This window comes from Strix uralensis, chromosome 15 (genome assembly GCF_047716275.1).
Source record: "Strix uralensis isolate ZFMK-TIS-50842 chromosome 15, bStrUra1, whole genome shotgun sequence".
Lineage (NCBI taxonomy): Eukaryota > Metazoa > Chordata > Aves > Strigiformes > Strigidae > Strix > Strix uralensis.
In genome coordinates, this window is record NC_133986.1 from 13752671 (window position 1) to 13775711 (window position 23041).

A 23041-nucleotide genomic window follows, 5' to 3' on the forward strand; every position below is an offset into this window, starting at 1 on the left:
CAGGCGGCTGACCACTCAGGATTAGTTGGCTGTTCCTGCAGGTATTAAGTAGAAGAGTTACTCTACAGCAATTACCTTACAAATTAGACCTATTTGTTAAGTCACCTTTGATTGCCCTTGGCTTTTCAGTATGTGCTGGAGACTGATGGTGTGCTTTCTTTAGGCAACAAAATGAAGTTCCTTCACAAGAAGAACTAAGGCCTTTCTGCGGAAATACCAACCCAAAGACTATTCAAGACACGTTTCAGAGTTTGGTGCGGGAGGAGAGTGGAGCAAGCTGACCACAGCTTTAAGTGCCAACTGATGCTGTTAGTGTGCCAGATCATGGCTCCTTTATGTATTTGGGTAGAATTTGTACATAATGTGCTGTAAGCTTTTGTAACTGATTTTGTAATGAGCAAGGAAAACTGTGGTAAATATTTGTATATTCCTGAGAATAACAGGTGCTTTTTTTTCTTAGTATGAATTGAGTTATGCTTGGTGCAAAACTGAATAGCTGATTATGTGCAGCTGACTGTCTCAGCAGAACCACTGACTTCATGGGATGTTTGTGAGAGCTACACTGATGCCTGGATACTGCGGGGGTGAATGAACTCGGGTACGTGGGAGAGGTTGTACGCACAGGGGCTGCTTTCATGTGGCGGAGTTGGCATTTTTTTTTCCTTCTAATTAATTTTAAAAGAAATAACAAAGTAACTTGATAATAAGGTACTTGGTTCACAATACAAAACTTCCACTTGGTTTGAACTATGGTCAGTAAACTACTTGTAATCCATTCTGCATTAAGACTGCTAAACCTGAGGAGATCTCAGTTCTTTGACATGCAAGCTGCAACGAGTAGGTACAGTACATCCTTTCCTAGTGTATGTATGTATGGTTTCTAATAAACTCTGTAAATATACCTGTTTGTTTATATTCCTTGCAAACCTCTGCAGTTTCTGATGTTGAGTAGGTACAAACCCAGTAACTTTCCTGTGATTTTTTAAATGAATTTGTAATTAAAGTATAAAATGGTTATTATGAACCTGTCTTTTAGTAGGTTTGCTATTTCATGACATAGTTTGATTTTTCTTCAATGTTTTTCACTAGGGCTGAGACAAGGCGTTTTATATCCCTGTTAATTTTTTTCTAACAGAAGCATCTCTTTAAAGCATTTTTTTTTTCTTGGCATGGGTTAGCAGCAAATTACTTTTTGTCATTGTATCATAGATACTGCTCCTGATCTGTGGTATTTTCAGGCTGGTTTTGTGCTACCTTGGTAGATGATCAGAGTAGAGTATGAGCAGCTTGTAGCAGACAGACTTATTTCTGATGAGCTGATCACCTACGTTTCTTGAGAGTCTGCTTTTCTTTTGCATTAACTTCAGTCTGCTCAGGTGGTGTTTCCATTTCAGTGAAGGCTTTTCAGCAGGACAGCTTGCCATGGCCTCTGCACAGCTGTGAATGTTGCCCAAGTACCACATTCATCTTTGGTCTGGTAACATAACTCCTGTTGAGATTCTTTAAGTTTTCCCTTAGTCTGAAGAAGAAAATACAAAATACTTGAATATGTTTGCAAGTCTGACAGCTAATGAAAATTAGATAAAGCTTCTTACCTTTAAAAAAAACCCCCAAACCAAACACTATTTTTTTTCATTTGCAGCATGACTTCTTTAGTTAGATTGGCTTTGAGGCTTGCGCAGTTCCTAACCTGACAGTGGTTCTGGTTTGCTATCAGCCTCATAGAACAAAATTGAGGGATTATTCGCAAAAAAGGTGAAGTAATTTCCTTTTTTTCTTCCCTCCCTCACACTTGTGTATATACAAAAGCTTCTTAAATGTACATGAAATGTCTGTAAATTATCAAGTGCTTTTGATTCAATGGAAATGTAATCACAAACATTAATTTCCATTACTTTTACACCATGATATGCTGTAAGGTCCAGAATGACTTCGAGATGTAGTTCTTCAGAGTGGAAGGAGTAACTTCACTTGTACAGGTGGATTGTGGCCATTTTATAAAAAGTTGCTAGTAACCATCTGGGAAAATACATACTCTTCTTAAGAAAATTATGAATAAAACATCAGCTGAAAGAAGTGCTGCAGAGTTGCTAGAAAGGCAAGAAGAAGCCACGGAATGCTGAAGAATGTGGCACTGTAAAACCCATCTCCCACACCAAAGCTGTTTGCCTCCATCTGCACTTTAAAAATCTAAGTAGAAAGCTTTTGAACATATTACCCATCGACATGTTGTTCCAGTTTTTGTAATGTGAATCAGAGGAGAATACTGGACAAGGTGAGATGATGTTTCAAAAAATTTGCAGGTGCCTTCTGGATCCTCAAACTATGGCTATATAAAACAATCCCAGTGTTACCCAGAGGGCAGCATTTGAAAGGATCAGAATGAAAAATAGGAGGTGTATTATTTTGCCTTCTATAGTCGTTGTTAAAACTAAGTGTTCCTGAGCATGGAACATTACTAGTGCACCATTTAACTGAGAAGGAAATGCCAAAGTAAAACAAATCCAGTACTGAGTGCCATGTTTTCGATTGGTGAATATTTTTTTAAAGTCTTATGGTATAAATACATAGAAAACAAGTTTGAGAATCAGTAACACTCTCCAGGAATTGTTACTCTAGTGTGGCAGACAGTTGTGTTCAAGTACATAGTATTTATTTTCCCATTGTTGTTGGTGCTTAATAAAGTGACCAAGCTTGCCTATTTTCCGAAGTTCTGCTCAAAATCCTACTTTTGCTACGGACCACAGCGGGCAGAGAAAGCAAGCTGTGCCTGTCAGTAAGCCCGCTAAATGCAAGGCCCGGAGCGGGCAGCTGGCCAGGGCTGCTGCCCCAGCCGCAGGCGCGGGGCGGGCCCAGCGGTGGCAGCCGGTGCGGTGCCCGCAGCCCTGGCACCGGTGCGTCCCGTCAGCCGCGGGTGACCGGCCAGCTGTGCCGGCGCCGCGCCCCCAGCCCGCTCCCGCTTCAGAAACCGCCTGAAACGCTGCGGAAGCGCAGGTCGGCTCGTCCTGACCGGCCACCGGCGCCAGTCTCGCCCGGCCCATCCCGCCCGCCTCTACCACGCCGCGGCGGATCTCGCGAGACTCAGCCCCCACCGCTCCGGGTGCTTCCGCGAAGCCTCGCGAGAGCTCGGCCCGCCCGGCCCCTCCCGTCGCCCCCGCGTGCCTTTCCCCGCTCTCGCGAGGGCCGTGCTCTTTCTCTTCCCTCGCGCACGCCGACAAGATGGTGGGTGCCGCCGCCGGGGCCGGGCCGGGCCGGGCTGGGGGCCCTGTCGCCACCCCTGCTGTCGCGGCGGGACGTGGCTGGGGAGCAGCGGGGGGTGGGGGGGAGGCGATTCTCCGACCTCGCGGCCCGCTCAGGGCGCGGCGAGAGAGAGCGGTGCGCTGAGGCCGCTTGGGCCTTCCCCCGGCGGGGCCGGCCCGCCATGGCGCCTGGCTGCGCGGCCGCCGAGGGGACCGCGGCCTCGGAGCAGCGCCGGCCCCGCGGGAGGGCGGGTGGTAGCCCAGCCTCTTGCCGCCCGTTTTGCTCATGGCTGCTCTTTTCACTTTCCCGCAGCCTTCTCGCCTAAGGAAGACCCGGAAGCTGAGGGGACACGTTAGCCACGGCCACGGCCGCGTTGGTGAGTGGAGAGGCGGCTGCTGGTGGGCTGAGGCCCCTCAGTGAGTGTGTGCCCGTCGGTGCCTCCCTGGTGCTGAGGGCTGCTGCGGGTCTTCGCGGGTCGCAGAAAGATGCGCAGGGTCTTCACACATTGTGGGTAGTAACGAGCAGTGCTGAAAGCTGTAGCGTGTGCGGATGATGTTCGCTCTGTGAGGGGCAGATGCCGCAGTGATGGGCTGATCCGAAGTCTTGCACATTCTTTTAGACTTCGCTGGACTGGTAACTTAACTTCAGAGTAGTACTGGGGCGAGAAGTACTATTTGTGTGACAGCTTGAGCTTATGGGGCACTGCTGTATCCCTTCTAACTCTTTGGCCATTCTTACCTTCTCACACCACTTGTGCTAGCACTTGTGTCTTCTTGTACTCCTGCAAGCTAATCAGAAGCGTGCTATGGTTATTTTTTTTATGTTGGCTCATCTCCCTGAATTGAGCAAATTCAGAAGAGGGGATAGAATCAGAGTAATTGGCTTAAACTGACGTTGAACATACCTCTATGCTCAAGTATTATGTGTAATATTCTTAGTGTAACAACGTTAAATTTTTCTTTTTAGGCAAACACAGGAAACATCCTGGAGGGCGTGGTAATGCTGGTGGTATGCACCATCACAGGATTAACTTTGATAAATAGTAAGCTAATATTTGAAATATATACTAGCAGAATGTGTGTTCCTGAAGTCGAAACAACTTTTATATGTGAACAAACAAAATTCCCTGCAATCCTGTGTGTTTTTTCCTCTGACATGAGGTGTGGCATTATAGTTACAGTCAACTCATGTCCCCGTTTATCCTAAAATCAAAGGCCTTTTCACTTAAACCAGATGTCTTTGGGAGTTCAATGCAGCGTATGGTAAACTTGACCAAACTCACCAGTTGCAGCATGGTCCCTGCTTAACTATGCACACACAAAATGTTATGTAAATTCAAAGTGTTATGTTAAATCCAAACTGCATCCTATTTAGCTGCATACTGTAAAGGTAAGGGATGTTGTCTGCACTTCTTGCCGAGACTAGAGTCACATCTGGACACCGCCTGTTGTCCTGGTGTGCTAGAGTACTCGGACAGTAACCACTAATCTATATTCACTGGCTGTGACCGATCTCGACTCAGTCAGTCACCAGGTTAGTGACAGGAGTGCTGAAACTCCTCAGGCAATGCAGACCTCCCTGGATTCACTGAGCTGGGGTTGCCCTGGAAATACAGGGTGGGACCAGGCTCACCAATGAGGGGGAGATAGTTGTGAGTTCAGTGGAGAATAAAATACTTCAAGAGAAAATAATTTTCCCTTGGTTTGGATACTAATGATTATTACACTTAAATACTAAATGTATTAATATGAATAAAAGCATAATGTGACATTTTGATTGATTGCTTTGATCAAGATGCTTGTTTCAGTGTTAATTTGTAGTCCTACTTATTCAGCATAAATTAAAAATGTGATCTAATGAGAAATGTGTTTCTTTCACAGTCATCCTGGTTACTTTGGAAAAGTAGGCATGAGACACTATCACTTGAAGAGAAACCAAAAGTTCTGTCCTACTGTCAATTTGGACAAACTATGGACGCTTGTCAGTGAACAGACGAGGCTCATTTACGCAAAAAAGGAGTCTGGCCTGGCCCCAGTCATTGATGTTGTGCGCTCAGTAAGTTTCTGCTCTTGTTCAAACCTGAAGTTCCCGGTCACTTCATGCATAGCTTAGCTTTGCATATCCAAGTAGGAAAATGGTGAACTGTAAGTTACAGCGCTTGAATATTTGTGAACTTCTCAGGACAAATATCTTGGCATATAAGTAGTGACACAGGTACTTGCACTATTACGTTTTGTCCTTTAAAAACTTTTTCTCATACTTGTGTGTGATTGTGGACAGGGACTTCCCTTACTTTTGAAGGTGGTGAAAGATTGCATGTTTAAAATCTTACTGAAAGGATGTATAAAAACATGGCAGAACTAGTCTTATTGATATATGTCACTTGTGTAATATCGAGACTAGAGTCACATCTTCACATGTTTGATTGTCTTGGTGTGCTATAGCTCTCGGACATAAACGCCTGATCCGTATTCGCTGGCTGCCATGTCTCGTATCTCAGCCAGCCACCGAATCAGTGACACCAGCTGGTCTGCCAAGTGGGTGTGTTGTGTGTCCCAGATCATTGCCAGTGCATTGGCCAGTTAAGCCACTTCTAACAAGCGATGGCTTCAGTAGCTGTAGTGTAAACAGACCTTGTGCCGTGATTGTCCTTTTAACGTAAAGGACAGGAATGAAACGAGAGGATTCCAGTAGTAGAGAACAGCTATTGCTGTGAGAGCTTGCAAAAGCTTCAGCTGTACGTTTTAAGATGTGCAGAGAATCCTCTGCTGTTCAGAAGCACCAGGATGTCCTACAGGTACAGGGCACCGACCAGAAGTCACTGGGTAGTAGATAGCTTTGGGAGTGCAGCCAACTGCTTTCTCCTTTGGAGAAGAGGGGAAAGGGTGGTTTTCACAGTGTTTTCTGTATATGGAGTATGGGGAGGAAAAAAAAAAAAAATCCAGCTTCTAAATAACAGGAAAAGTTCAGTTTACAGTTTCCACTTTTTTTTTGAACAAGTGCAACTCAACTAGGTCATGCAGGGTATTTTTCTTTCATTCATACCAATTTTATATTGGAGACAGACACTGAATGAAGTTGTGGTGATGATGGTTTTGGTTTTAACTGCAAGACAGGTCTCAGTGTAGGAGGAGCCTGCAAGCTGATTACAAGCACTTAATGAGTTTTTTCATCTTTCTAGGGCTACTACAAAGTCCTGGGCAAGGGAAAGCTGCCCAAGCAGCCTGTCATTGTGAAGGCAAAGTTCTTCAGTAGAAGAGCAGAGGAGAAGATCAAAGAAGTTGGTGGTGCCTGTGTGCTTGTGGCATAAAGGCCTTTGTTTTATTCAAATTTTTTGAATAAAGACAGTATGTAAAATGTGCTGATTTACAGAGGTTTCTGATTATTTTTTTCCTGACTTGTGCAGAGACTGTTCACACTTAAGTCTTGTCTGCTTAGTTATTTCTGGCATTTTTGATTAGTGGTTTGACTGCTTCTTACTATCGTTTGAAACTGCCTGACCAGTGTCCAGCATTTGACATGTACAAATACCTCCTTGTTTTTATGGGGTAGCAAAATACATCGGTTCTTCCTGTATTTGTGCAGCTCTTTCAGTTGGTGATCCCCTCTACAGCTGACTCTGAAAAGGTAACTTCCTGTTCTGTTGATGGGGATTTTTGTACACTAAAATGACATCTAGGTGAAATCTGGCAGGATATTGCCTTGGCCTTTGGGAATGAAACAGCAAGAGTGTGGACAAAGAAATGCAATGGAACAATGCAAAGTGAGTAGTAGCGTGCCAAAGGTTGCTGTGTGAAAGAGACTTAGTGTGGGAAATTGCTCTCAGTAAGTGGTGTGATCAGTAGGCTTCTTTCTGTGATAGCAAAACAATTCTAGTCCCATTTCCACTAGGGTGGGGTATAGGAGGGAATGAAGGGGGAAATCCGTGGGAATAGCTGAAATAGGTGGGAAGAAAGAATTCAAGTTTTCCACCCTGTTACTGCCAGACTTTGGTCATGAGCAGGAGTTCAAGCAGGTTTCTGCAGACACAGGGTCTGCCTAGTACATAGCTTTCTCACAAGTAATACTGGGTTTTGTGCAGAACAGTTGTGTGTGGTGTGTCTGCAGAACGGCAACTGTGCCTCCGAGAAAGAGCGATCGGTGTTTATCAGCGTTATGCACAGAAATAAGATGTATTTTGAATTTAGTTCAACAGTGTGGTTACTTTGCTTTTGCATGGCATTGTTAATGAAAGGCCTTTCTAACTTAACAGCGCTTGCATTTGTCCCTCCAGTGCTTCAGCTGCTGTTAGATGGATGACAGCTGTCTAGCTTCTGATCGCAGCCAGCATACAAAACGCAGACCATCTTAATCCATGTGCTTTTTAGAAACTGCCGGTGTAGTACTGAGTACCAGCTGGGGTGTTTGCATCCTGTAGTCATCAGAATGTGAGGCTCATAGTCACCTCTAGCCTAAGTTGCCTCTTCACTGATAGTATAACACTCCATTTTTGCAATCTTAGCCAGAGCACAGCTTGTGAACACGTTGGATTTCTTTGAGATCGGGCTGACTTCTTCCACCCCAGGATGAAATTGCTTCTGCACATACTAATTCTGAATTTCACTAATTGATAGCAGTTGTAGCAGCAGCATGCTGGCCTTTTGGTAGTTGTGGCACACTAGGCTAAAAGCTTTTAAAGCTTCCTGCCAGTGTTACTGGACTGATAGGTGGCAGTTCGGAGTTGGTGTGCTTTTAAGGGTTAATAACAGCAGTAATGTACTGAAACTTGCTTAATGACTGAGCTGATACAGTAACTGTTCATTAACTTTTGCGGTTGATACCCTCCTCAAGTAGGGTACGTAATTCCTGACCTTACCATGTGTGGGACAGAAAGGGTGCCAGCTAGCTTCAACGTTCCTTACAGCTAATAGGAAGCAATGCCACAGCTCTAGAGCTGCGCTGTATGAATTTCTGATGCATTTGGCTTAAAATGACTACATAAAATAATGCTTGCTTAGTTGTAAAATCAAAATAGGACTTACAGTTGCTAATGCAAGGCTTGACCCTGCATGCCAAAGCAGACTTTATCAAACGATTACTTAAAGCTAATGAGTTAGCTCTTGTTTTGTGTCAGACTAAAAGCATATAGAAACTGTCATGTAATTTTTATTCTCACTGCTAGAAGTCTTGAATTACTGCTCATAGCTGCAAATTACCTTCTAGTACATGTGATATGATCCTAGATAATGAACTAACCTAGTGTTTGGCAGTAATTTCAAGGCCTTTTAGGGTAAATCTGACATGCGCTGCTTTGATAAAATAGTTCATTTTAGCCAGCGGTACTGCTAGTTGTGAAGATCTATAACTTAAATGAACAATTTTTAAGATACTGATGTAAGAGTACGTGAACTTTATTTTGTGACCACTGGAACCCCTGTTTCCTAATATGTGATGCTGTTTGTCCACTGCCAAAGCAAAACCGTTTCAATCCTCAAAGGTAAGTTGTGTGGGACTGCAAAATAAGGAGCGTTGTTACTCCCTCGTGTCAGTAACCAGGTCGCTGACCAGATCATAGGGACAGTGAAGGCTCTACTTTGGCTGAAGTGCCCCGTGCACACCACGAGAGGTAGGTGACGCTGGCTCACTAACACACATAGCAGACACCACTCTCAATTCTTTGGTATTTAATTCTTAACATATTTATGACTTAAGTAATTCTTCCATATTGTGTAGTCTTGCGTACAAAAAGTTCTTTGTGGGAAGCATGCAGGCTCCACCAGCTCTGACCTCTGCTCTGCTGAAGCCTGGGTATTTTGTGTGGGTTTGGGTTTTTTGCATAGCTGAGTCTGTAACATACTACACCGAGGCTGGGACAGGACTTCTCCTTCCTTGGTGGCTGCCTGTCCTTGAGCCGACTTCCGAAATAACAGTCTGGAGGAATAAATCCAGCTTTGGTTTTGAGGTCGAGCAGTTCGCGGCCTCCCGCTCCCACACAGCCCTTTTCCCAGCTGACTCGCCGCTACTGCCACGCGTCCAGCCGTTGGGCTCCGCTGGCGCAGCCCGGTGAGGCCGGGCTCCTCGCAAGCGGGGCCGGCTTCCGGGAGGCGCCGTGTCGGTGGGGGGACCCGCTGGGAGCCACCGAGCGCTCCGGGGAGCGGCGCCGGGCCGGCCGCCCCTCGCCATGGCAACGGCGTCCCGCTCCCGGCGGCGCCTCGGGGGAGGCCGCTTCCGCCTACGTATGGGCCCCGCCCCCGGCCGGGGAGCCCCGCCCTAGTCCCGCCCCCCAGCTGTCACTCATGGCCGTGGGGCGCGCGGGGGCGCCCGTTGGGCGCGCGGGGGCGCCCGTTGCCGCGGCGGCGGCGGTTGGGCGCGCGCCCTCCCCTCAGAGCCAGCAGCGACCCCGCGCCGCGCGGCGCCGGCTCCGTCCTTCCCGCCGGAGGGGCTCGGGCAGGCGGGGCTGCCCGCTGCCCACCCGCCCTTCTTGGGGTAAAATACTGGCGGGGAGTCTTTCCGAGGTGCGGGAGGGCTGTGTAGTCACAAACAAACTGCATTTACCGGCTTAACAAGAAGCTCCTGGGAGGGCTGATAGGAAACCCCCGGGATGGCTGTCCGCGATGTCCAAATAAAGGATTTTCCTACATAAAAATAGGAGAAATGAGGAGGCTAAATAAAGACTAACTAACTTCTTAAATGTAAAAGCTCTTCCTTTTTATTTGTTTGGCTATTTTGTTTTTTTTTGTTATTTGGGTTTTTTTTTAAACTGATAAACATTATGCTTTGGTAGATGGGGATATTTTTACTCCATGTTTTCCAAATTCTTGGCAACTTACAGTACTGCTAATGAAGCAGTTATAGACAAAACTTGTAAAATTGATGTTATAATGTTTTAAAATGCTGTAATGAGCCTTGTATAGCAACATCCACATTTAATGGAAGAAGATAAAAAAGTCATCAGATTAAATCTGACAAAAAGGAAATGGAAAGACTTGCACAGAGCATTTATCCCTAAAATACAGAAAAGATAAAGTGATAAAGTTATGAGAGTGTGTCATTACAAACCTCTTGTATGAAATGCATTAATGCTTTACTGGAAGTTCCGGTCCTGGATGCTTCCCTTTGATTTGTGTTGGGGTGGCCGTTGCATTCCCAAGGCCACGACTGCTCTTTTGCTCTGGGCTGACACACCAAAAGCCAGCATTTTTCTTCCTGTTCCAGCTGTGACAGCCTGCCAGCTGCCTTCCCAGCTCTCCCCATCTTCGTTTCTGTCCTGCGTCCTGCCTCGTTACCCTCACATCGCCAAATGCAATTAAGTTTTCTTTGTAATCGCCGCTGCCGGACTTGGTGTTTCCCATCAGCGTAGCCAAGTCACTGGTAATGCAGCTGCCTGACAGCTGATTTGCATACCTGTCTCAGCAGGAAATTTTGAACACTTTTATATCACCTTCATCCTTCTCCCTCTTACCAACAAACTTGTACATAGTTTCGTATGTTATGCAAAAAGCATAAATCAAAATGTATGGTAACCCGCTTCTGCTCACTCAGCCACAGGTTTGGCCTTTATGGTGATACAGCATTTCCCAGTGTTAGGCTTTGTTTGCTCTGATTCTCTGTGTACGGATGCCTTGGCCCTGGGCTGTGGTTTCTCTGTCTAAACTATGTGATAGTCTAAGACCTCAACTTCCTACTGCAGAAATGACATGTTTTTGTAGGTGCTGCTTTGTCTTCTTAGCAACAGTAGTTGCAAGAAACAATAGAGATGGAGCGAGCTGAGAAGCTGTGCTGCTCTAATGACATTTGCCTCTGAAAGATGGTTGATGAAGATGCACTGTAAAAAGTGAGCTCATATAATAAGCACTGATATAATGCTTATTAGTTAAACCACAGGTACAATTACCACAGCTCATTTCTAAAGGGACCTCTAGTTTTGAAATTGCAATCATAAATTTTAGTGGTCGATTGGAATTTGTCTAAGTGAATTCAGTAAAGTTGGTGGATATCTACCTATTTTCATTTGTTCCTAGAATGGGGTCTTGGGTGTGAAATATGATGCAGACTTTAACATATGGTCCATTTTTTCTAAAATATTTTAAATAGCAATGACTTCAGGATGCCACACTTAAAAAATTCCTGGCTGTGAATTTCTGAGACATTCATAATTTTTTGCATTGTGGAAAATAAACCTTAGTATCCATAAAGCTTAGTAACCATTTCTACTGGAATCTACCCCGAGACAGAATCGCTCAAGAGAATACATAGCCCTAAGATTAGAGCTGCTGCCTTTCTGTGCTGGGGAAATCTGAAGATTGTAGCTGCAAGTTATGTACTGCTGGTAGCAAGGTCACCATGCCAAGGCAATGGCAGCTACATGGGGCTCCGGCCCCAGGAGCTTCAGTCAGCGGGAAGGGTGATTCCAGGGGAGATGAGACTCTTATTTTCTTTTTCTCCTCTGATGCAACTTTCAAGTTTCCCTTTGCAGGCTGTACCTGATCAACATCTCTCAAAATCTCAGAACCGAGGATGGAACATGAACTGCAAAACTCTCAATTTACTTTGGGGAGCTTAGGTTGGTAAGAGGAACATTGTCCTGCTTGTGGAAAGCTCAGGTTTGGTCTCTAATTCGATCTGTGGTCATCCTGACAATTGAAATTTGATTACTGCAAAGTGCATTTAATTAAATTTCTGTAAAGAAGATTGGCAGAAGATGCTGTACATTTATCAAGGCAGCTTTCTAACATGCATTGCTGAAACGATGGACATATGAACAGTTATGCTTATTTGTTTTACCTGAAAACTGTAAAATATTGAGGTGAAATTGTAAAAGCAGTAAGAGAATATAATCATTTTTACTGCTCACTTTCAGTGCGTCTAGCAGGAAATGTACATCGTGTGACAATTCATCCTGGTAACAGCTTTGTAAGTAGATCAATAGAACAGATTACTTCAGTTTTTACAGAAGTTGCAAGTACTATAGAGAGATAGTGGGATCATGGTTTGTAAACCTTAAACCACACTTTCCTGCACAACAATCTGCAAAGATACTCTTTTTTGTGAAGCAGGTATGTGATTTTCAGCTGCAAGGAACTTCCTCTTCACAAGGACTAAATAAATGTTTCTGAGAACATGCATCCCGCTGTTGCCTTCTAGTTTGCACTTGAGTGATCAGGTGTTTTGTTAAGTGAAGGGGTTGTCATGAGCCATTTTGTGACTCTTCGAGTTTTCGATGTCAAACTTCAGCCAGCAGAAATGGAGACCCTGGATCTGTTGAGGAATTGTTCGGTGTGCAAATGGGACCTGCGGAGGAGAGACCCCAGGATGCTCCCTTGCCTTCATTCCTTCTGTAAGGACTGTCTTCCGGATTTGATTCAAGGATATAGCTGTATTCCCACTGAGTATGAAGTTCTATATGAAGGTAATATTTAGGAAACTCTGGCTTGTGCTCTTTGTATTACAGTATTATAAAAATAGATGTATTGAGAAGTACTTTTTGTAGCCTGTTCCTTTACAGAACTACTTTAAAAGAATAAACTAGGAGACTCAAGATTTGTATGAGCAGAGGGTGGGTTGGGAACAAGCCTCCTCCATTATGTTTTTCATCCAACAGCAATGTTTTGAAGAGAAATGTCAGTCATTTAATATTTTATTATTTTCTACATTTTATTTATGTATTTATACATTTAATGTATACATTTGTACATTTAATATTTTCCAGAATGGGCTAAGTTTCAGTTACCAAGTGTGACATTATGAATATTTGATTTACTTAGCTTAATAAATGAATAGATGCTACATCTAGGCTACATCTTTACCTAATCTTTCAGACATGCTGGACCTTTTGATGGTAACAGTTGTAGTGCTAGCTCTATTCTTCCTTCTCTCCCCCTTCCGTGTCCTCCCCCCCGCCCCTCCCCACCAACACCAACACAAAAACATCCGGTTCTTTGTTCTCAACAGAGGTCATAATAATTTTTATTAGAATATGTGTACCACGGTACACTGAAACTCCATCTTTTATCTCATTGTAAATGTGGTTTCTCTCTATCTGAACCCTCTGACTGTAGGATATACTGTGACTCAACAAGCTGAGTAAACTAGTGAGGATGAGAAGCATTTTGTGACGGTGGCTTTTGAAATCCTGAAGTTATTTGTACAGTGTTTGGTAGTGATGTTAATAGAAAATAAGTAACTTTTTTGGAATAAGACAGGACTTAGATCACAGAATAGAGTCATTTTAACTGAATAAGTCTTAATTGCCATGGGGAAGCATTCCAGACTCATTACTAATTTATAAGAAGAGCAAAGGCATGTAGATTACTTGTATTTTCACAGGCTTTGAACTTTAGATGAATAAGAGGCATCATTTATTATCTCTTCCATAGCAGATTTCAGAAACATGTAGGAAGAGAAGATACCTTCCCTGAGGTGATGGTAATCTGAATTGATGAGGTAACATAAACTAGACAAGTTCAGGTTTGAGAACAAATGGAAACAGTGTTAGGAGATCACTGTTGAAAAGCTAACGAAACACAAAAGATAAAGGAAAAGGGGTTAGCTTAATGGCAAAGGAGAAAGGCTGTTCATGCATAGGGTACAGACAGAAAAAGAAATAAAGGTAAGAGAAGAAGACAAAGAGAGCAAAGCAGTCATTTCAAGTAAATGTCTCCTTAAAATTTTTAATGCCCAATCATAGTGGGCTTAAAGTCTGAGGGACCTACTTCCTAATAAAATGCTGCTGAAAACAACCACTCCATTACTTTTTATGTATCCTCATTTGACAGCTAAGCCATTCCTCTCTCCTCCTTGTGTCTGTTTGCCAAGTGGAAAAGTGCATTTATACCACTTGGTGATCTTGGATGAATTGTAAGCTCCTGAGTGGATCGGGAATTATTTGTCTATAGCGAATTGGAACAAATACTAGTTTATTTCTGTATTCTTGAAGTTTCTCTGTTTGCTTCCTCATTCTCTTGTAAATAGGGAACTTCTATGGGAAAGAACAAGCCTAAAGACATAATGAACAGTGATGACCCAGTAAATGAAGTGAGACACCAGGTGCAGAGACTCAGTTAATATATGAGCAAGGAGAGCAGCAAAACCAAAACATCTGTGTCTCTTATTTAAGTCAATGACAGAAACTGCAACCACTGTAGGTCAGCCAGGATCAATTTGTGAAATCTTCTGATGGCATGATGCTAAACGTTGCTTGTCTTATCTGCACTGATTGCTGAGTTATGGGCAGTACAATACCAACTCAATTTTCAGTTTTATTTTTAAGTATGATCGTATATAAGTGCCAATGATAAACTGTAAATACAAGTGCTAGATAATTTTAGCTGAGTAAACATGAAATACTGCCTCTAGGAAAAATGTGTTCCTTACTCACGATGAATTCTTTAAGCAAAATATAAGAATGGAAAAAGTAAATATATTTCCAAGTGAAGTCAATCTGATATTTGCTACAAAAGCATACTTGAATTTGTGCTTTTTGGTATGTTTAACTATCAATAGTACCATACTAACATAAAGCTCTTTTCTAGTTTATTGTTGTATTAAGATTGCCGAGAAGATGAAGGTAAGTGGTCATGATATTTGGTGGGGGGTGATGTTGGAAACTTACTTTTATACCTATATGTGTTGAAGATGACTCATGAATGAAAGCTCTGAGATAGCCATGGAAAAGCTGAATACACATCAGAATTTGTTCAAAGCTGTGAGAACTGACAGTTTGGAATTAATTTGAGTGAAAAAGAAAATTATCTTTGTGAGTTTGGCTCCTGCGTATGCTTCTTATATGAAGGGGACTTTAGGATTCTCAGTCTTTCTTTTCTTTTTCTGCAGGCCAGTGTCACTTTCCTTTCTTTATTCCCTCTCTTCATGTAACAGAGAAACCACATTCTTCTCCTCTGCAGCTCTGCATGTTGTGTGCTTCCAGTCTGTTTAGTGTACGGGAAGGAATAATTTTTAAGAAGAGGGAGTGGGTAAGAAAAAGAGAGAGAAAATTCCCTCATCTCCTGAGATGGAAATTTCTCAGATGGGGACTTTTCCAGGCTCCTACCTGTGTGAATTGCCACTCGCAGTACAATGTGAAAAGATACAAAATTGGTTCTTGCATGCTGCCTTGGCTGCTTAAGTCTGGCTCTTTCTCACTGAGTTCTGGATACATTCAAAACTAGATCCATCTGGGTTCCTGTGCTTATCCCTCCTTTCTGAATTGGAGGTGGGTGCCAAAATAAATTACCCTTTATCTGCAAATCTTCCTCTCCATAAGATGTTCAATGATTTAAATTGTTTTAGTGCTTTAAATATCACCAACATATTAATTTCAAAAGTAGCTAAATGGGGAGCAGTGGAGGTGCATTGTTGTGAGAAGTTCATGTTTTTGCAAGACTCAGTTACTTTTGTTGAGGTTTTTTTTCTTAAAAAAACCCAAAACACAGGTATTCACTCTTTAGTCATAATTTGGACTCCTGAGAACAAGGCAGATCAGGAGAGATGTGCTGGAACACCTTGCAGATTTCTGCAAACCGATATCAAGCCCTGGCATTATTTACCTTTTGTGACTGAATTGGGTAATTTGTCTAACCTGTAAGTTACACTTTATGTTTGTAAAATGTGATTAGTAGTTGCCCAGCTTTGTGAATTGCTTTGGGAAGTGGTAGATTTAATTGTATCATGCTTTTATATTGAACTTGTGTGTTCAGCTATTTTTTCCGAAATTCTATTTTAAAAATATGCTTTGCCCTTTTGTGCTTTTCTAGGTTGGATAATAAAAATCACAGAAAATGATTGCATAATTTCTATCCACATTCTGTGCATAAGTCAAAAACTGTCCACACTTGTGTTATGATAGCTTCCCACATACAAGAGAGGGTCTGAGATCCCCACTTAAATGCCAAGAACTGTAACAGGGTTATATATTAGAGAAATGCAAACCGATCAGATAAAACAAAGAGAGACTATTAAAGAGAACAAATGTGACTTCAACTGGAACTGTTGACAGATTTCCACTTGCTGCATATTATTACTTCCATTGAAAATATATGTTTTTCTTTAGCTTCTAAGGTAGGTGCTATATATAACCATGGATCTCTAATTGTGAATGCTTGTTAGTGAGGCACATCCAAAACTCGGCCAAGCATTGGTCACACTTGCATTTAATGTATTCAGAGATATCTTCAGGGGGGTTTATTTCAAGAAAAAGATTGAGCTCTAGGACTCCTTTGGCTTCGGGCTCGTTTTCAGTATGAAGTTTTGGCATAAGAAGTATGGTGTACTGGCTTAAGGAGACTCCAGGTGTCAACACAGAATGCTTTATCTTGTACTAAGTCTGTATATTAAAAAAAAAAAAAAAAGGCACATCTACAGAGTTCTTTAAACCGTATTTTGTCTCACCGTGGAGTACAGTTTGGCTGCCTTGGTGCTACAGCTGTTATATCTCCAGGACCCAAATAACCTTGTTTTGATGCAATCATATAAGGTAAGTGATGCAATGCATCACGCCTATTAATTCTGAAGGAGAATACTCATTTGCTTTAATTAGATCCACAACACCAAATACATGTTTTATTTCTAAAACGGGAAGTAGAAAGGTAATTCTAAAGAGGGAAATGGTTCATAATGTATATATTTAGTAATTTTAGAATGGATTTAAAGTTAGTCAGCCCTTCTCACTTTGTTGTTCAGTTACCAGATCCAAAAGACAAGTGAAACAATGGGGGGTTTAGTTATATAAATATGAAGCTGTAGAGTGGGAGGTTGTCTTCAGAACTGTTTCCTATAACCTATAATTGGGTCTCCAAGGAAGTGTAAATTATGCCTGCAGCTTGAGCTGTAGCTAATGCTCTCTGAGAATAATTATTCTGATGGTTGTTGGAGGAAAAAGAGCGGAGGAATAGGTGCAACATGTGGACAGCAAATATAAATGTGGTGTGTATGATAGCTCCACTGTTTGTTTCTTTATGCTAATCAATTCTCATGATAATAATAGGTTAATTATCTGCATTGATTTATTTCTGAGACAACCAGCTTGAGGGTTCTTTCTATTTAAACCTGACCAGACTGGAAGACCTTGAAACAAAACTGTGAGCTGCGGCTTTTGATGTTCAAAAGGTCTTTATACTCAGTTTCCATATGCGGTGGAGAGGTTGCAGTTTGCGCTTTCAGAGATGATTGCTGCAAGTTATCCACAGCTCTGTCACAAATTAGATTGATGCAATAAAGGTGGAGTACAAACTTGAGAGAACTCAGAAATTTTAGCTCTTTCTTTATTTGTGTTTCTACAAAGGAATGCTCTGTATGAGGGTCACTACCTTGATGTCTGCTTACTATTCCCTGGGGCTGATGCAGTGTGGCAACTCTCATTAACAGAAATGAAAATGCTGTGTGATGTGAGAGAGCTGACCTGTGGGGAACTAGGGCTTGAACAGTATACGGCAGAACCTTGTCTTCCTGAAAGCTGATTTTGGATATCCCAGGCGTAGAGTTGGAGAGTCCAGACTGGGTATCTATGTCTGACTACTGGATCCACTGCATTTGAATTTCCATTTTTCCCAACCTGCTGTCTAGTTACTCTTGCTGATGGGAGTGTGAGAGTGGAAATAAACACGTGGCTTATGAAAAAGGGTTGCAAACTGATTCAGCAAAGTAAACATCTGCTGCTGAAGCTTTTCAGGGTTCAGCTCTGTGTGTATATAAATGTAACACAGACACGGAGATACGTCTGTGTGCATGTTGCTTTCTAGTGCTGGTGGCTTTTGTGGTGGTGTTCAGGTGCATTAGCCTACTATAGATGGTAGTTAAAGGAGTAGTGGAGCCCTGGAAGGATGTAGGTGTAGGACTATTCCTCCCCATCCCTCATGTGATGAAACTTCATGGGAGTCTGTTCAATACAATGTGGTCTTCAGTGATTATTCAGTACTAGCTGATAACTCAAATGCACTGAGAATAGCTTATATGTGGTTTATCCTACATATAATTCTGAAATAGGGTTTTATTCCACATATCACAATGAAATGGGGCTTAAAGCCAACATTAGGATTCTTGATAGCCTTTCTAAATTCATGGTCATCTCTTTAGCAGTGAAATGTGATGTCATAAATAATGATTGCAAATGATAAACAGCAGGAGGTAATGAGCTTCTAAAAAATAATTTATGCTAATGTTCCTACCTCCTTCCTACCAATACAATTTCCATACAAAAATAGAGCATGTCAACAACTCTCTTAGCTTTTTGCTACATCTAGAGGTTTTGATAACAATAATGGACTTCATTGAATATCACGACTGCACCATATCTGAATTTGGCCTCTGCTCTCTTAGTATGTGAACTGTTGTTTGAATCCTGTAATTCCATGTTGAATTGCTATTTAGATCCAGAAATTGCATCATTCTCATACGTACAAACAGTGAGTCTCTAGGGCTTCTGACTACTCTTCCCTTCACCCACAGTGCTGTAATAATAATATATTTAAATGAGCTGTCTGCAAAGTACAGGTTCTTAAAACAAATTAACAATGTTGTTTAGAGGCAGTGGTAAGGTAGGAAGGCAAGAAAAATATTTAGGGAATGGTCTGCAAAATACACTGTGGAAGTGAATGGAGTTGTAAGACCTGCTGCTACCTGAATCTGGAAAAGCTCTTCTCTGTCCTTCTGCACACTTGTTCCTGGTTATTCTGAGGACTGAGAGAAGACCCAGACAAGAAGGAAAGTAGGACACTGCTATTCATTCTCACGATGAGATTTTTGTTCCACCACTTCAGGAAAAGTACTACCAAGGCAAGTTAACAGAGGCCTGGATGAATCTGAGAGGCAAGGACAAGAAAGAAGGAAAGAAGAAAAAAGAAAAAATGCATCTTGTAGGGGCCCAATACATCTTTCCGCCCTGCTGATTTGTCAGCATTTCTGGCTGAAGAAGGGGGAGCAGCCCCAGATAGTCCGTGTAAGGTGTAGTGACTTCAATCTGCAGCGCGGCAAAGCCTGATTCCAGCGAGTGCACGGTGTGTGCAGTTCTGCTTAATAACCACCCACTTCCCGACACAAGTGACTGTGTTTGTAGCTCTCTAAGTGACTGTTTATCTGCAGGACAGGTAAGGGGTTTCTAGGCAATTGTACTTTACTGGTGATTTGCACTCTGAGCACGAGCACAGCATAGTGGGCTTGCTTTGTGTTGTTGAGGTAGCTGCTGCTAGTGGCTATTTGTAAATATGAGTGTAAGGTTTGTTTAATTTCAGGGTTATTGCTTCACAAACCATTCTGTAGTGTATTTATTATGCCAAGCCATCATTAGATTCTTTTGGGAATTTATATTGAAAAAGGTTGGGCATTTCCAGGGAGTCTAGGTTTTCATTAAACAGAAAAGGAATCAAATAAGAAGCCCAATTAGCTGACCAAGTATGATCTCTGAAGCTACCACATTCAGGGAATCCCTCTTTTACCAACACGCAAACCCATCCCCTGTGCTTTTAATAGTCTTAAATACAGAATTCAGTACTATGACAGGTGAGAAGGTGCTTACTGATTAGTCCTCCTACGAGTAGGAAACTACTTCCAGTACAGTATTGCCATGGTATCCCCATTATTATTCCTGTTAACTGTTAGGCTATTTGTTCTGATTTTTTTATTAAGCTAAGGGCTATACATGTCTTGTGTTCATTGCAAGGGAGCTTTAGATTTGAAATCATTATGAATTCACAGTTACTTGGATAATTAAGACACACTTTGACATTTACACAATCGAAGCTGTACTTGATGGTCTGTGGTAGTAGTCTAATACAATGTTCTGACCTCTGTGTGTGTGTGAGACACACTCCATGTGTATCTCTGGAACAACACTGATTTCAATAGCATAACTTGGATCTAAAACCTGGCAAAAAATTGTCCCATGACATCCAGGGCATCACTTTTAGATGTCCCCTAATATTAATCAGCAGTGATGTCATCTACCTCCAAAATCATGACTGTTCCATATTTCTTAATACCACTTCATTTCTGTATATAAGGAGACTTTTTCTTAGGGTGAAAATTATTGAAGTTTTCTTTAAATACATTTGAAAACATTAAAAAGATGGTCTCGCCCATTGTCAAATTAATGCATTCTTTATACAATGTATTTTATACTTCACTGGTTTGTAACAAATTAGCAGAATTTAAAGTTCACATGAACATGCCTGAGGTCATGAGCATTCCATTAAATATCATTCAACTGGTATAATTTGATTTAATATTCTGCACTAACTGAATAGTGCTAGAAAGTAATAAAATAGTAACTTCCATATTAACTTTTTTTACCTTATGTGGTGTATAGACAGAAGTTGTCCTTGCTATGGCAAAGTCCAAGCACTGCTTTTGGTTCCCAGGAAACAGCTGTTCCAGAAATGTTTTGTGTAAGACTGTGTGCTCGCCCATATGGCATGTAGATGAAGGAATAGCTTTGAGAGTCATGCATTTCTTACTTCAGAAAGTAACCTGTTGATAATTTCCCCTTTGGTCAATTTGTGGCATATTATGTAGTCTCAGTATGGAGGTTTTTCTCTCTGTACTAGCCAGATCAAGAACTGACACTGCTTGGGCAATGCAGTTATGGGAGTAAGAAACTGGTTCAAAGTCTCAAAGGGCTAGAGGCAATTCCCTGTAAAGTCAGTAGATGGTTTCCTATCGACTGCACTGAGAATTAGAGCATGTCCTGTGAGACTTATTTGAGAGCTGATTGCAAAGTAGGTATTTTGCTTCCTAGTTTATCAATCAAAATGTGTCTGACTATTTCTGCTGCTGTTATAACCATATCACTTTGTAAGGTGCTCACAGGGAAACTTAAAAACTGTTTCATCTTCTAGGAATTAGCATTACAATTCACTGGCGCTTGTACTATGCACCATTTACAAGGAGTAGGAGGCTACTGTCTGTATCACACGTCTTAGGTACTGCAGTACTCCTACTGTTTCTACATTTCTCTAGAGAACTGAGCTGTTAGCAGATATCTAAAAGACACAATCATAATTTGGGAAAGCATGGAGAGGTTTCAGTGTGACTAATATAAAAGCATTATATTGTCCTAGGGTGTAACATATGAAGGTGATTAGCTACAAATATTGTAGGTAAATAAGATACCTTTTCAGCTGTGCTCCTTGTATTAAGGATGCAAAATAAAGGGAGAGTTTAAGAGACTTTTACGGCTTTCTGCCATCATGGGCATCTCTATCAGATGAATTTTTAGCCTCTTTGTAACTCCTGTCACCAGAACACACCTAAACAAGACTCAAGTTACATGCCTAGAAGATGAGCAAAGCATTGGCAATTGCTTGTGTTGACCTTTCCCCTGGGGTTGCTTGTAGCCGAGTAGCACAGGCACCCGTGGATACCACCTGTTCCTTCTCGCGTCTACGTGAACGCTCGGTGTTGTATGAAATGCGCAGTTAAACAAGTATGAGGTAGACCCTAGTCTGCCACTTGGGCCTCCAGATCACAGTTCTTTTGTAAATGCAACCTTGGAAAACAGTAAACAATATACTTTTGCTTTTATAACAAGATTTGGGCTAAAGAAGACCTAAACCTCATGGAAGTGGTTCTTAGTAAGATGTCCTCTTCAAAGGAGATGTAGCAGAACTCAAAAGTTTCTTCAAAACTTTTATGAATGAAAGTGAATGTGTTCAGACATCTGACTGCATAGTGCTTTTGTCAGAAGTGGTAATGTAGGAAGGGTTTGGGGTTTGTGTGCCTCTGTAATGTAAAGTGCTGCTGTTAAAATAACAGTAGCCTGCTTCTGAAAATGGGAAATATTCAGAGTTAGAATTGTGCACCTGGCCAGGGACTGCAAGAGCCATGTCCCAAGGGCAGGTAATACTAAGCACCTGGAAAACATGAGAGTCTCTGTCTAATGCGAAGAATAATAGACATCTTAAGATTTAATTAATCTACAGGCCACTCTTCTTATACAAAACTAATTTTAGTTTAGAGCACATTGAACATTGTCAGTCCAGCAGAAAGTTGTCATTGATCTTGCTTTTAAAATCTTACTTTGAGTTTGCATCATTTAGTCATGGAAAATACTGCTGTTAGTTATCATAAATAAATCGCTTGGCAAGGTGAGCATAGCACTGAAATTCTGTTCTCAACAGAATGGAAAAACTTCGATTAAAAAAAAGACTTGATAAGATAAGGTAAAAATAGACTGACACACCCCCACCATCTCTAAAGTTCTGTATTCACATCTACAGTAGTCTACAGAAATGTGGTCAGAAACATACACGCTCCTTTTTTTAAAAAAAAAAAAACACTAGACCTTCTAGAAAAATGTAAGTCCTAGCCCAAGAAATCTAGGAATGAAATAGCAGAGACACAAAAATGCATGTATACAGTTATGGACACCTTCTTGAAGTGTTAGTTCTCAGCCCAGGCAAACAGTAAGATTCATCTCAGTTGCACTCAGTAGCTAATGAAGGTGGGGCCAGGTTTTGGTGCTCACTTTGCTTTCCTTTAGGGGCGATCACATTTTGCCACCTGTGGATTTGTTTTAATAGATGGTTTGCAATTCTGACTTCTATTTATGAAACTTTTTTTTATCCTTTATTCTGACTTGTTGCTTCTGCTAGCAGCATGTTACTCTCTTTCACTTCACTTGGACAGCATGCTGCACTGTAAAACTAGCATTAGGCAATGTGTGTATTATGCTTTGATATACCACTGTAATGTAAAACTGGTCTAGAAGAACTGTAGCAAGTATGGGAAAGTGCAAGTAGATCTGTAACAAAGGAATACAATTTAAAGTGCAGCTCAGTTTTTATCAAAGCAGTAAACCCTAATGAGTTCATGGGAATTTGGACATGCGGATATC

General features: G+C 41.8%; 3 protein-coding genes and 2 non-coding genes across 12 annotated transcripts in view; all 5 read left to right on the forward strand.

Moving 5' to 3' along the window:
* DENND2B (DENN domain containing 2B) overlaps positions 1-1024 on the forward strand; it is a 177799-nt gene extending 176775 nt beyond the window's left edge. For all 8 annotated transcript variants that reach the window (XM_074884443.1, XM_074884446.1, XM_074884445.1 and 5 more), the window contains one exon: positions 164-1024. In XM_074884443.1, the coding sequence (XP_074740544.1) occupies positions 164-198 (35 nt within the window). In that variant the 3' untranslated portion in view covers positions 199-1024. The remainder of the gene's footprint in view (positions 1-163) is intronic.
* Positions 1025-3024: 2000 nt separating this feature from the next.
* On the forward strand, positions 3025-6609 carry RPL27A (ribosomal protein L27a). Its single transcript, XM_074884452.1, has 5 exons — positions 3025-3222; positions 3553-3616; positions 4207-4282; positions 5121-5295; positions 6422-6609. The coding sequence occupies exons 1-5, from the start codon at positions 3220-3222 to the stop codon at positions 6548-6550; spliced, it is 447 nt and encodes a 148-aa protein (XP_074740553.1). The 5' UTR covers positions 3025-3219; the 3' UTR covers positions 6551-6609.
* On the forward strand, positions 4655-4786 carry LOC141950508 (small nucleolar RNA SNORA3/SNORA45 family). Its single transcript, XR_012631048.1, has one exon. It is a non-coding gene; the product is annotated as a small nucleolar RNA SNORA3/SNORA45 family (small nucleolar RNA).
* On the forward strand, positions 5633-5764 carry LOC141950509 (small nucleolar RNA SNORA3/SNORA45 family). Its single transcript, XR_012631049.1, has one exon. It is a non-coding gene; the product is annotated as a small nucleolar RNA SNORA3/SNORA45 family (small nucleolar RNA).
* Positions 6610-12375: 5766 nt separating the features above from the next.
* TRIM66 (tripartite motif containing 66) overlaps positions 12376-23041 on the forward strand; it is a 49512-nt gene continuing 38846 nt past the window's right edge. Inside the window, exon 1 of the mRNA XM_074884460.1 lies at positions 12376-12628. Within this exon, the coding sequence (XP_074740561.1) occupies positions 12409-12628 (220 nt within the window). The 5' untranslated portion in view covers positions 12376-12408. The remainder of the gene's footprint in view (positions 12629-23041) is intronic.